This window comes from Neovison vison, chromosome 1, assembly GCF_020171115.1.
Source record: "Neovison vison isolate M4711 chromosome 1, ASM_NN_V1, whole genome shotgun sequence".
Lineage (NCBI taxonomy): Eukaryota > Metazoa > Chordata > Mammalia > Carnivora > Mustelidae > Neogale > Neogale vison.
The window spans coordinates 277,569,909-277,584,566 of NC_058091.1; the positions used below are offsets into that span (position 1 = coordinate 277,569,909).

General features: G+C 39.9%; 1 protein-coding gene across 1 annotated transcript in view; it reads left to right on the forward strand.

Annotated features, from left to right (window-relative positions):
- Window positions 1-14,658, forward strand: part of ARL15 (ADP ribosylation factor like GTPase 15) — a 394,558-nt gene that overhangs the window by 186,418 nt on the left and 193,482 nt on the right. The window contains exon 4 of the mRNA XM_044231975.1: window positions 10,052-10,260. Coding sequence (XP_044087910.1) covers window positions 10,052-10,260 — 209 coding nt within the window. The remainder of the gene's footprint in view (window positions 1-10,051; window positions 10,261-14,658) is intronic.

Here is a 14,658-nt window from a genome sequence, read left to right on the forward strand (position 1 = left end):
GCTACACATTTCCCAGTACTAAAACAGAGCTCTGAGAAAGGCAAAAAGCTGTGAATAGAGTGTAAATTTCTTGAGTATGAGGAGTTAAAGATTTTTTACACCGAAAATGTCAGGTGAGCAATTCTTTGCAGAACTATGTGCCAGAAATGTAACAACCATGTGCTAATAAACAGTAAGCCAATGAACAACCACTGTCCACCAAGAAGACCCTTTATTTCTGTACCATAAAATGCTTTGTGGGGCGAATTGTACATTCTGCATGTGAGAAAACTAAGTAAACATTGTACAAAAGATTAACTCGTGGAAAAAGTAGTGATTGTGTAAGACTGTTAAAGGCATCGAAAGTGTGAAAATGAATGAGGCACCCAAAGGCACCAAACTCCCAGGTGGCTCTTTGGGTCTAACCGGAAGGACTAAATGTGTATTCAGATAACTCCACTGCAGGGCAGAATGTCTTATGAAGAACACCAAGAGAAAGAGATTAAAATTTTCTGAGACCTTCTTTATGGCTCCCAGACTGTTGGAAGGCTTGGTAGAATCAGTGACCTGGCCCGTGCAGGGCAGGTGGTGATTTGCCTATAGAGGAGCCAAGGGGAGAAGGAACAGGGCAGGAACTCCAGGCGGGGGCGGGGTGGCGGATAACACAACCAAAGGTGCGGCAGCGGAAACCTGGTCTGGTCTGGGAGGGAGCGAGTTGCATTCCCAGAGGGTACAAGGAGAGGAACAGAGAGACAGGGTAGGAATGGTCCTTGGAGCCAGATCGCAGAGAACTGTAAATTCTAAGTTGTGTCTTTGGGAAGTCCAAGTTTTATAGGCATTTGATGTTTTTGGCCAGAGTGGTGATAGAGCCCGAGCTGGTGTCCTGGTTCAGTTAGTAATGTCATCAGAGCACTGCAAGGACAGAAGCACGGAGACCAGGTAGAAGGCCGTTCTGGTGATCCACATGGAAAGTGGTTGAGGGTGTGGAGCAGAGTGAGAACGGAGAGGAGAACAAGGGATCAGGTGGCGGCAGTGTCCTCATCTATAGGACTTAGAACTTGCCGGTGAATGTAAGGATGTACAGTTGTGCTTTCCGGACATCCAGAGTCCTTGTTGAGAAGACGGCAGTTGGTGTATCGGCTTTGGTATAGTGTTGGGCATTTTGTTTTATAAAAGATAGACTGAGGAGCGCCTGCTTCTGAATTTCCTGGGGATGTGCTATTTGAAGTTCGGATTCCAAGGCTGCACGTGTTGTAATAACCTTTCTAGGTCCTAAAGCACGTGACCACTGGGTTAGCGTTCCAACATAATGAGACCAAGGAGATTAGTTCAATTCCTATATAGAGCTCTCAATTTTGCGATTGTGCTCCCAACTCTGGCTGACCTATCTTTGGACAGGAGATAGAGTGAGCATCAAGATAGTTCAGTGTAACACGTTTATTTCTGCTGGAAAACAGCTCCAAATATGCCTCAGTTTTAGTGGATCCCAGTGGTCCCTTTTGCATATTAAAGATAACAAGCATGTACAGCTCTAAAATCCCTGTGGGGTCTTAGGCCCTTCGCTCTCAAGAATTATTGAGACCTTGGTGTCCTGGCAAAGCTAGAGCTGCTGGGAAAATAATGTGCCGTCCTCCTCAAGCAACCACTAATGGGAGGTAGGTACAAGTTCCCAAATGCTTTGCCACCAGTGCCTGGCTCCCAGTTCTAGCCTGAGTCAGTTCAGGCTACCCACAGTCCTGCTGTCTGGATAGCTCCTTTTTGTGGGCTGTCTCTCTCCCTCTCCCACTTCCTCACTCTGCCACTAGTATTTTCTGTAGTCACCACTTGAATAAACCCTTTGCACTGGGGGAACCCAAAATAGGGCAGAAACTATTTGTTGACCTGTTTCCTTTACGGACTCTCTTAGATCCTTTGGGAGAAGGAAGAACTCTTTTTCTTTCTAGCCCACATTATTTTTATCTCTCCCTAAGACATTGTATTGCTGATAAATACAGGAATACCTTCATAAGTGAATCTTTTTCAAGCAATTCAGTTAGCTATATGCCCAGGAGTGTGAAGAGTATTCATTAAAAAAAATTTTTTTTTAAACGGTGAGTGCTATGAAGTGTGTCAACCTGGCAATTCACAGACCTGTACCTCTGGGGCTAATAATACATTGTATGTTAATAAAAAATTTTTAAAAACTTTGTTTGGATTTTTAAAAATTAATTAAGTAATTAATTTGACATGGGTAGGGAAGCAGCAGGCAGAGGGAGAAGCAGGCTCCCCATCAAGCAGGGACCCCAGCGCAGGGCGCAGTCCCAGAATTCTGGGATCACGACCTGAGCCGAAGGCAGCCGCTTAATAATTGAGCCACCCAGGCGTGCCCCCCTCCTTTTTTGTTAATTTGAGTGTATTCATTTTTAAGGTTTATGAAATCTAGATGCTTGGCACTTTAGGACTGGAAGAAGCCCAGTTATTGGTAGGTACGGAGTACTGTCTGCCCTAAGTACTAACAGCTAGTGGGCAATCAACAAGGCCCATAAGCAAGACAGGACTACCCCAGTAGTGTCTCCCGGGCCCTGTAGTAATTCTCCATTTACTGCTGCCCCTTGCCCAGTCAGTGCCTGGCTTGCAAAGCCATCCATATTGTCTTCACACTGGCCATTACTTGTCGTAGCTGAGTCTGTCTCCTGCTCCTTCTCTGCACTGTGCCCCACCCACCCACTCCTAGTTTTCCTCTTAGCTTGTGCTCCCAGCCATGCCCTCCTCACGGGAATACCTTTGCTCCTCTTCTCTCCCTTTCCCTGGAGCCTCTTAGACTCTCTGGGAGACAGCACCGTGTAGTAGAGAACAATACATGGTCTTTGGAGTGAGTCCAGAATTTGAGTCCTGGATCTGCCGTTTATTAGCTGGGATGGAGGAAAATGCTTCAACTTTCTGTCCCAGTTTCTTCATCCATTAAGTAAGGATAATAACTCCTAAAAAGTTAAGTGAGGTGATGGATATAAACACCTTTACAAGGTTAGATGTGATGTAATACGTCGGTGAGGCGGGGGTGGGTGACGACTGTGTGTTGATGGTCTTTTATATTCTACGTGGGTGTTCTCAGCGCATCTGCCTGTGAGCCTGAGGACCGTGGTCTCGCTCAGCTCAACGGCTCATCCTGTTTGGTAGTGGTTCTCCTCCCATCAGGCAGATCACATTTTTGGTTTTCATACATTTTTCTAACATTTTTTTTTTATTATCTAGAGGACAATACATCTCCCTTAGGAGAACTTGACTTCGAATCTTCACATTTTTATACTATGTATTGACCATTTAAAGAGGGCTTAATTTAAAATATTTTGGCTTTTTGGTGGGGGTGTGTGTGGGGGGGAGGTCCATAACTAAAGTTTGAATTTAGATATATATGTCTTAGTTCTCCCAAACTCTTAGTATTTCAGTTTTTAAAAGCAGATTGAGTGAGTTGGATGTAGAGAAGATGAAAGGATTGAAAGGAATCACCCTTCAGAAAGACCTAAGACTCCGCAGATGGGACGGATAAAAAAAGAATTTGGAAGTACTACTTTTCTGTCATATCTCCGGTCCTGCTCTTTGCTCATTTTCTCCCCATGCTGGAAACCATTCTTCTTAAAATAATACTGCTGAGGTGACTTTCGTTCCGAGGAAACGTCCTCCTTCACTAAGATTTGAAGCATTAATTTGCAATTAAAATTCTCCAAAATTGGCATCCTTTATGGGTTCTCCAATCTCATTAAGTTTTCCAGAGGGAAAATAATCTTATTCTCCTTCATTTTCTTAAGACTGTGGTAAGAGGATGGAAAGACAAGACAGTCTTGAGTCCTCAGCCTCACTCTGTGTGTCACAACAGGGTGACTGAGCACGGTGGATGCCCTCGTTGAGCCTGGTTAGCTTCACAGAGCCCCTCAGCAAACCATCTCTGGATTGGCCTGACCACACCGGCTCCTCCAGCAGCAGAGCTACCTGGTTTTCTTCTCAGAGATAGGATTAGATCTCTAACTGTCTTGCCTTAGGGGTTTCTAGCAGTCAGCAAGAAGTGAGAGAATTATCTAGAACGTACTGTCCAGTACAGTAGCCATCAGCTATGTGTGGCATCTGAACTTCAGATTTAAGTAAATTTAAATAAAATTCAGTTCTTCAGTTGCACTGGCCACCATTTTATGTACTCAGAAGCCACTGTGGCTGGTGACTACTGTACAGAAAAGCATAGATAAGAAATTACTTTATCACAAAAGTTTAGTTAGATATCACTGGTCTGGAGATGACATTTTCCATAAGAACAGCCTTCCTCCTGCCCACTCCCCCATAGGGACAACTTTGAATGTGTTTATTGTTGACTTCTGTATATCCCTGTTTTGTTTTTTGTTCATTGGTTGGTTTTTGGTTTTTTAAAACTTAAGGAAATTAAGCCTTTTTTTGGGCTGAAAAATAACAATAGTCTTCTAAAATTACCTTAAATAATAGGCATTTACTGTACTCCAGACTAAGGGGTTCTTTTTTTTTTTTTTTTTTTAAAAGACTACATCCTGTATGATTCTTTTTTTTTTTTTTTTAAGATTTTATTTATTTATTTGAGAGAGAGCACAGGCGAGGAGAAGGTCAGAGAGCAAAGCAGACTCCCCATGGAGCTGGGAGCCCGATGTGGGACTCGATCCCGGGACTCCAGGATCACGCCCTGAGCCGAAGGCAGTCGTCCAACCAACTGAGCCACCCGGGCGTCCCCAGACTAAGGGGTTCTTACACTGTTGGTGGTTGGTACTGCTGCTCAGCAGTGTTCTGAAAGACCCAAGCTCTTTCTGTCATTGTGCATTTTGATGTCCTCAGTGTTTTGATGTGTCTCCTTCAGGACTGCTAGAAGTTTAACACCGTATAGAGCATCATCTTATCACCTAATGAAATCAAAAAGGAGGAGAGAGAAGTGGCTGTCTTTGGGCATCTCTCTTTTTGTTGAGGGACACATTTTTTTTCCAGAAGCTCCCAGCAGACCTTAGTTGAGTCCCAGTTTGCTAGAACTGAATAATCTGTCCATGCTGTAAGAGAGAACTTGGGAAACAAATACTTGGCATTTTTAACCTCTATAATGCTAGGCAGCCCTGCTGGTGAAGAATGTAAACACTATGAAGACGGAAGTTTTTGTCTGTTTTGTTTGCTACTATGTCCCCAGCACCTGGGATGGTACCAGGCACTCAATAATTGTCTGTTAGGTGAGTTAATGAATACTAAGAGAATGTTCCATGGTTGTCCATAATGTACCACAGAAAAATTGTCCATAGTTGCTGTAGTGTGCCTTTAAAAAGAACCTTGCTTAATGAAGACACATTGTGCTCCTGTCTTCTATCCTTCCTCTTGTAGTGGCTTAAACCAGGTTCTCCTGGTTGATTGGCTCTCAGAATGACCTCTTAGATTACCGACTCCTTATAACGTTTAGTAAGGCAGCATCAAACCCTCTCTACTCTTAAGATACCGTTTATTTTTTAATCAGTGTACAAAATATAGGCCAGGTTTGAGTTGAGTGTTTAACCTCTTTATATAACAATTTAAGTTCCAGAACACATGCAGTCTTCAGTCATTAAAATGAGTGGCCCCAGACCACTGTTAGATGTGATATCCCGCATTATGTTATTCCCTTTGGACTTGGTTTATAGATGAGGAATATTGGGATGGGGACATCAAATGGGAGTTCCAAATTTTCCCAGTTAGGTTCACTTCTCAAAGCATCTGGCAGCTAGGTTAATGACCTGTTCATCTCTCATTTTAATCTGGTGGCTTAACTAAGATCCGCTCGGCCAGACAGACCAACTTTATGTGACCCTTTACTCGACTGCTGGTTTCCTGGGTCCTAATCTGGGTTCAGGCTACTGCTGACCAAAGCCGCTGGGCAAAAGGCTGAACTGGAATGTTGCATTCCAAGCCCAATTGTTTGTGGTGAACATCAGACATGCTGAGATTGGGCAGATAGCTGTGTGGTAGCAGACTAAAGAAAAGGGTCTTTGCGCTATTAATAATTTATTATTCACATACTATGTCAAAGATGGGACATTTTAAGAAATTACGAGATTTGTGGGTGCCTGGGTGACTCAATTGGTTGTGCTTCTATCTTCAGCTCAAGTCATGATCCCAGGTCAGTTCCTGGGATCGAGCCCGGCATCTGGTTCCTTGCTTAGTGGGAGCCTGCCTCTCCCTCTCCCTCTGTCTGCCACTGCCCCTGACTGAGCTCTCTGTCAGATAAAGTCTTTAAAAAAAAATAGTGACACTTCTCTTTGGGTGTGTTTCCACCAACAGAGTCATTGGACTCACCATCATTTTGTCTCTTTCAGACACCTATTTTCAGGTGTCTTATGTGCTCCTAAATGTGGCAGATGGAAATAGTTTCTTGGTGAAAGAGATGGACCTCATGAGTTGGATTTTGAATATGTCCCACCTATTTCCAATGGAAAACTTCCATTGAAACCTGCAACCAGTGTTCTTCTCTTTTTACTTGATTCTCTGCACACCGTCTTAATGCTATGGCCACGTTGATGCCCTCTACTGTATTTACAGGCCTTGATGTAGTTCTTACTACTTGACAGAATTTGAGGATTTGATCTAAAGGGAATAAGGGATTTTTAAATATTTCTTACAGGTTCCTGCTCAGTGATTTGTATAGAATAGTAATTCATAATACTATTCACTGAATTAATTGGCTGGAAATGTTCTTGGACATGTTCCTACTCGGAGAATTAATATACATAGGCACTTAGTACTTTTTATTCTAATAGGTTGTTTCCCACCCTCCTCCCCCCTGCCCTTGGCTTATGTGTAATAGTTCTTTGTTCAGTTCTATCACCTTCCCAGTCAATGATCCTTCTATTTGATTCCCATTAGACCTAAATATATATTTTAGGTGTGTAACCTTGGTCACACTATGTAATTGTTTCATGTCCTAGTTTTATTATTTATAAAATGAGAGCCATAAGATTATCTGCCTCTTAAGATTGTCAAGGGTAAATGAGTTGATACATGTAAAACACTTAGCACAATCAACATTTATTTTAAAACTGTACTTGGTCAATAATAACTGTTGGTTCACTATGGATACAAGAGGGGCAAAATCACGGAACCATTTTGTGAGCATTAATGAGCTCTATGGAATTTACAGTAAAGCATGTTGCATATATTAGATAGAAATTGTGTGCTACACATCCTTTAGTAAAATTTGTAATAAATTATGTACAGATATGTTCACGCACAGTGTTTTTGTTTTAAATATTTACCATCAGGTAACACTGCTGCTCCTTTTGCTCCTCAAGCTTATGGATGGTTCTCTAGCATATGGATAATGTCTGGATGTAGCTTGTAGCAGATGCTGTTGGTATCCTACCCAGATCTCCTTTACTGGGCCAGTGCATCCATCTCCCAGCTGCTGCGAGTATTGGCTGCTAATGACTCACACCTGTACCCTTCTCCAGAGGCCTGCCCTTGGCTGACCGTAATTGCCTCAACCAGATATGTCTGGGAGAGTATGAGATCACACCCCTACCCCCTCCTGTCCTAGGGGTGGCTCATAGCCAATGACTATACAGGGGTATAGCAGCCCAGCCCCACTGCCTTTGGACTGGACAACTTCTGTGGTTCAGTCCCTACTCTAGAGCTCCTCATTGGATCAAGCTGAAGTTAGATTTTTTTGAAACCATATCTTTGCCTAGCTCCTTCCCAATTCTAGCTTGCTTTTTTCACTCCTGGTTTCTCCTGATAGTACTGTCTGTAATTAGGCATTCAAGAAATGCCATCTCAGACTCTGTTCTAGGGAACCTGGACTAAGGTGTTGCTAATTTCAGTGCCTCTGTTTTCTTAGTCCGGCCATCACTTATGCAATTACCTACCTATCTTAAATAATCTCTGGCTTAATTTTTTTCTTCCTTGGGCTTTGTTTTGTTCTGCTTTCTTGGTTGGATGTTACCTGATCTGCATCTCGCCTATTCACATCCCATTATCTTTACATACTGAAGGTTACTCAGCATTAAGTGTCCTTGGTCTTATGACATAGCTGGTTGTTTCAACAAGGTATTACAACAAATACCTTGCACTTAAAATCCTGAAAATTAGTTTTAAGCCCTGAGTCATTTACACCTCCCTCTTAGGGTAGTTGTAAGAATTATATGAGCTCTTCTTTTGGAAACACCTAGCACTGTGCCTGGAATGTAGAAAGTGCTTAGTAAATGGTAGGTGTTTGGTAAGTGCTGTTTTTGAAGAGAATCACCCAGTCCGGTTGAGGTGCTCTCATCCCGCTTAAGGACTACCTCTATCAGAGTGCTTTATTCCTTTATTATTATTTTTTTCCTATTCTTCAAGAAAAATGTGGGCTTCTTAATGTGTCAGCTAGTGATGTGTTGGCCTTCAGGGGAAGAAAAGACCTGATGATAGCTGTTGTTGATTTTGATGGTGAAAATACTCCCAGCCTGTCCGGTTTAGAGCTTCCAGTATGATATCCTTGAACACAGAGTTGGAAAGAGATGCACACATTTGGCCCTTGCCAGTTAGTGCACTCCGGCTCCAGTCCTTAATCTCTGTACCCCTAGCACTTAGCGCAGTATATTCAACCTAGGAGCTAAATATTCAATGGATGGCCAGCATGTAGTTACTGACTGGCTAAGACTTGATCGTATGCACTAAAATGATAACATATCTTCATCTGATTTTTGTTGTATAACCAATAAGCCTAAACTCCCCATTTCCCACCCCACCCATACACACTGCCGATGCTGTTCATGAATCAAATAAAAGTAAAGGAAGCAGTCATCATGATGTAGTGGGGAATGCTAGAGAGGCTGTCTACTCAGACGCAAATCTCAGTTTCGTGATTGACTAGACACGTGAATGGGGATTACTCACTTCACCTCTCTTGGCCCCCATTTCCTCAAGACAGTTGGACTGGACTGTCTCTCCAGGTCTTTTAGTCTCAAAATCCATAAAGCCTAAGTAGTGTATAATTTCACTTCCTTCTTCCCTCATTTCCCTCATTCCTGTACTGAGCTTCAAGTTATGTATTATGCTGGATATTGGGAATCCAGAGAAGAATAAGATGGGGCCCTGGCTGATGAGAATCTCAGTGTCTTTTTTGTAAACACCCCATCATACCAAGGCCATGAGGATGCTCATTGCCAAATCAGCTTATGCAAATGTATCAAGATTTTAATTCATCTCAAGTTGCAACACTTTGGTACATGAAGGTATTGTGCTAGTAGTTTTCACTTTCTAGATGGAATTAAACAAGGCTGCTCTGATCAGGAGGTAGTTCTTTTAGAAAATATCAAGCTAATTTTCGTTGTCTGGGGGAAAGAAAAGCCTCTCTGAACAGCTTGGTTACACTGCTCTCTGAGTTAGGCTCAAACTCAATTTATAAAGAGTGGAGTTTATTTAGGGCTAGTAAGCAAAAGCTGAAAACATTTTGAGTTTTGATCTAGAAAGTATCCTGACTTTTCTCCCATATTTTGACAAGAAAAGTATGAAGGATGACCCCTCAACTTCAGTGGTATTCTTCAAGGCCATAGCCACCTGTTGGCTCTCATGCCTTTTTCTCATCAGCCATGTTTTCTGCACTTAATTTTTTAAAAGCTACACTGGTGTCCAGTAGGAATCACTGTTGGGTGTGCCCAACAGTACTGTTCAGTGTTCTCTCAGTTTCCAAAACTATTTTTTTTTATTTATTTTTTATTTTTTATAAACATATAATATATTTTTATCCCCAGGGGTACAGGTCTGTGAATCGCCAGGTTTACACACTTCACAGCACTCACCATAGCACATACCCTCCCCAATGTCCATAACTACATCCCCCTTCTCCCAACCCCCTCCCCCCAGCAGCCCTCAGTTTGTTTTGTGAGATTAAGAGTCACTTACGGTTTGTCTCCCTCCCAGTCCCATCTTGTTTCATTCATTCTTCTCCTACCCCCTTAACCCCCCGTGTTGCATCTCCACTTCCTCATATCAGGGAGATCATATGATAGTTGTCTTTCTCCGATTGACTTATTTCGCTAAGCATGACCGAAACCCATTTTTTAAAAAACAGAATTTGTTTTGTTTTTGACAGGGGCTGATAATATCCGGAAATATTGGAGTCGCTACTACCAAGGATCTCAAGGGGTAATATTTGTATTAGACAGTGCCTCTTCAGAAGATGATTTAGAAACTGCTAGAAATGAACTGCACTCAGCTCTTCAGCACCCACAGTTATGCACTTTACCCTTTTTAATATTGGCCAATCATCAAGACAAGCCAGCTGCTCGATCAGTCCAAGAGGTATGTCTCATTAACTTGACAACTCTTTGTCTTGTTTGCTGCACTTTCGCCACCGCCTTGGAATCTGAAAACTTGCCTGTAATTCGGATATGCTGGTTATATTGTTTTTCCACATGAAACCGTGATTTTCTGAGAAAGTAGAAAGACTGTATCAATCTATAGAAATTATTGTTTATATATCTTTCTCCACCTGGAAAGCATAGTTTTTGTTTTTTGTTTTTTCGTGTTTTGTTTTGTTTTGTTTTGTTTTAAACTGCTTAGCGAAAGTTAGAGGACTTATCTGAATATTTTTCTCATCTATTTTCTCATCTGAAGGCCTGGTTATTGAACACTTTTTTATCCTGCCTGCTTCCTTAGTTCATTCTTTTCTCCAGCTTTTCAAGGAATGCATCATGCGTATTACCATGCATCACTTGCCCTCAGATGTCATGTTCTTGTCCCTTGAAATGCTCACTGTTGACTAGAAGCAATGAGTCCTATTCTGTAACCAGCCAGGCTGAAAATTGATGTCTTATCTTGCAAGTTCTGTGCCACCAAATACGCTTTAATATGGACCCATTCTTTATCTTCCCCCATTTAATTTCATTTCTTTAACTTGTATCTCACCTATAAAAGCATGAATCTAGTACTGGGGGATGGGGGAGGAATTGAGTGTCTCACCCAGCAGCGTTTCTGATTTGTGGATATTAAAGGGATAAGATAGGTGACTAATTTTTTAAAATTTGAATTGGGGGGAATTTTAACCTAAGTGCAGTGAAATCAAAACTTTTCATGTATCCTTTACACCTGTAACTTTCAGAATAGGTTTCTCTCCCCTCCTTCAGAAAATTGTGTGCTTCCTTTAGTGACTCCTAATAAGATGAGTAAGAGGAACAATGTTGCCCTGTAGTCTGAAAAATTGGACAAGGAGTTCAGGATGTAAGATGTTCTAACTCCAGACTTCTCTCACACTTAATGTGGGACCCTTGCAAAGAGCTTTGTTCCTTCGCTTGTCTTCTCATCAGTAAGATGGCAATAAGGCAGTTTTCTGTTTTGTTTTGTTTTGTTTTTTACTAAGTGAGTGGAATGATTTTTGGATAATTCACTTCAGAGTTGACAGTACTAAGCAGTAGAGGGGTACTATGTAGAGAATTTTCATTTAAGTTTTAGGAAAATAGTAAAGAAGGCCAGGGTTTCTTCTTAAATAGAACTCATGTCTATCCTCTATTGCTTCTTTCAGTATTAAGTGGTCAGCAAGCACCTTTTTCCTTTTTAGATTTTGTGAAATCTAGATAATATTAAGTGATTAAGATAAAAACAAAGCAATGCAAATCTGTTCAGAGTCATTAATGCACAGATCTTCGGCATTGGGGTTGTGGTGCCTTCTTGATCTCTTCTTAAGGCTTTGGGTAAATCTTTTAACTTCTCAGCACCAGTTTTTCTGTCTCTAGAATGGAGGTAATAGTATCTAATGATGGGTAGTTATGAGTGTTACATTAGTTTATAATTACAAGGTACTTGCTGAAAATGCATTGTTCTGAGATTCATTGTGGGAAATACTAGTATGTATTAGGAATACAAATAGACTATCACATTTTATATATAAGTAATATGGAATATCTCTGTAATAAAACATATGAGATACATATACAAGTGACCTTGTAACTTAAAATTCCTTTATTCAAGTTATGTAGAAGAGCTGAATTATTATTATTATTATTATTTGCTTTTGAATTTAAGAAACTTTTTTCTTAGACATCATAAAATTGAAACTGATGTTTTCTTGAAATCAAATTCGCAGCTCGGTAATCCTCCATAAAAATTGAATGTCATGTCAAAGAAAGGAAGCTTTTAACAGTTAATTGCTCTGGAATATGCTTTGTGTGTGTTTGCTAGCTACCTTTCATAGGAAACAGGCAGATATCTTTTTATGATTCATCTTTTACTGAGACAGAGGCTGTAAATATAGAAGGTGATTTGAAAATTATTGAAAACTTGTATATACTGGTACATGGATGACTTTGACTTTCTATTTATATCAACTTTAAGTGAATTTTCCTCAAAATTTTTGCTGGTAATGGAATTTGCAAATGCCATTTTGAGAACTGTTTAAGGCATTTTCCCTATGGTTATTTATATAAACACATACTATACAGGTGCATGTTAACATTTTAGGCTTTAACTGAAGACACGGGCAAATTTGATTATAGATCTTGACGTTTGTCGAAACATAATGAAGTGCTTATACTTGGGATTTGGCAGAAAAAGAAATGGAAGCTTCCTCTTTTTACTCATTGCTTGAAAGACAAAGAGATTTCCTCAGTACAGTACTGTTACGGTGCCTTGTTGAAGTACCCTCAGAAATGTTTTAAGGATTAAATCAATACTTTATTGATTTAATAAGTTAGCATAAAAGTGGAATTGTAAAAACTGAATCTTAAACTTTTAATGAATGGTAATCTCATAATTGTTGGGAGGAGGCATGGGTAGAAGAGGGGGTAGGAGATTAAAAAATAAACAAACTTACATGTTATTAGAAATAATGTGTAGGGTTCGACATCTGTTTACTGCTCCTCCTTTCCTTATTATAATGGTATTACATGCCCTATGCTTATTGCTTATAAACATTTTTATTCATTTGTACCTAATTTGTGTGCACGCCGTAGAATTTCCCAGTGCTAAAAGAGGCGGGGTTTTACTTAGCAAAATTCCTGTGATTCTGAGGCAAAATTTTGTTCTCTCAGAATCAAGGAAAATGTATTCACTTTACCAAAAGCACTGAACAAGTCTTTGATGCAGTGAAGAAAAGACAAGGAGTCATAAGGGCTTATTGATTCTTCCCCCCTCCCATGGAAATTATTACATTTTGTGCTTAATACATTACGCAAAAAATTTGCAATTATTTAGCCTGTCACTTGAGTAAAACTTTAAGAATTCATTTATCGCTTCATGAGGATAACAGGATATTGTTGAGTTTAGAAGCTGGTGAGATCCCAAGGAGAAGCCTGAGTTATCACTAGGATTGCAACGGAGGATAAAAATCTCAGGAGATTGTATATTTAGTCCCCTCCTCTGCCCTGAGTGTTGCCATGTTTGTATAGAGAAGGAGTTAAGAAAGGAAGACAATGGTTAAAATTACTTTGTAACCCACAGACAGAGGGCAACATGCCCAATTATTTTGTTACCCTTTTAGAATGCAAGTGGAGTCTTGTACATTGCATAGTTTGCCTTCTGTAATAAACCTGGTAATGACCTGTGTTTCACTTAGAATTTTAAGATTTTACATTTTGAGAATTGATAGTAGAAACGTGTTTCTTAACAAATCATCTTTTTTAAAACATAGCAAAACACTGGGAAAAAGAACACCCTTTACGTACTGTCTGAAAGCCAAGCAGTTCTTGCAACAGATGTTTGTTGTATTCACTTTGGGGAGGTGTACTTACCACAGTTTTCCAGAATTTACTCCTATCAACAATGTTTCTCTATAGAAAGTATAACATAAAAATCTATAATTAAGTCAAGGGGCCTACGTGGTTCCTTAGGGAAAATTCTAGTCCAATTTAAATAATAAAGCCCTAAACCAAGAATCATCTTAAGGGTAAATAGGTTGGCTTTTTATTTGTATTGAATTGTAATTGTATCTAATTTGTTTTACAACTCCCATAGGAGAGCATACTTCAGTTCTGAAGTTATTTAATAGATCAGGAGGATTTCATGAGAAGTTAAGTTGATATAGTAGCCAATAAATGTAATCCTGTTTTCCCTCTACACGTTGTCGATTGGGACTCTTTTACTTCCTAGCTTTTTGAAATCTTGTTTTTGTTTCATTGGGCATTACCGTGTCTTATAAAATGACACATTTTGTTAATGTGAAAGAAATTGTTTAACCTTCTAGCATCTGGTCTGATTGGATATTCGTCCTTGTCCTTATTTCGAAAGTATTTAATTTTTTTAGAAATAGTACATCAAATAATGAGTCAGCTCTGTCGAATATTTTTGAACTCTGTCAAATATTAAAGAATGTGGAAACTGTGAAATAAAGATTTTTGAGGTGCAATTATAGGGTCAAATGACTCTCTTGGTTCCATGGCTCATTAATTATAGCACAGGAAGATCCAGCTTTTCGATTAGGATGTCAACATTAAGGTTAAAATTTGTGATCAGGCATTTCTCAGTTTTCTTAAAATTGTCATTCAGTTCATTACTGTGATGTACATAGAAAGTGGTGTTCTATTGGAAAAGAACAAAATGTAAATGCAAGAAGAGCATTTGCGAGTATTTTTACAATGATATAAACATTGCTTTTTTAGCCCATGTTTTGTTTTGATTATAAATATTCATAGTTTTTTCAAAAATACTTTTCAATATTCAGTGTATCAGGAATACTTTATCTAGTTCTCCCTTCTTAGTCTATAGACC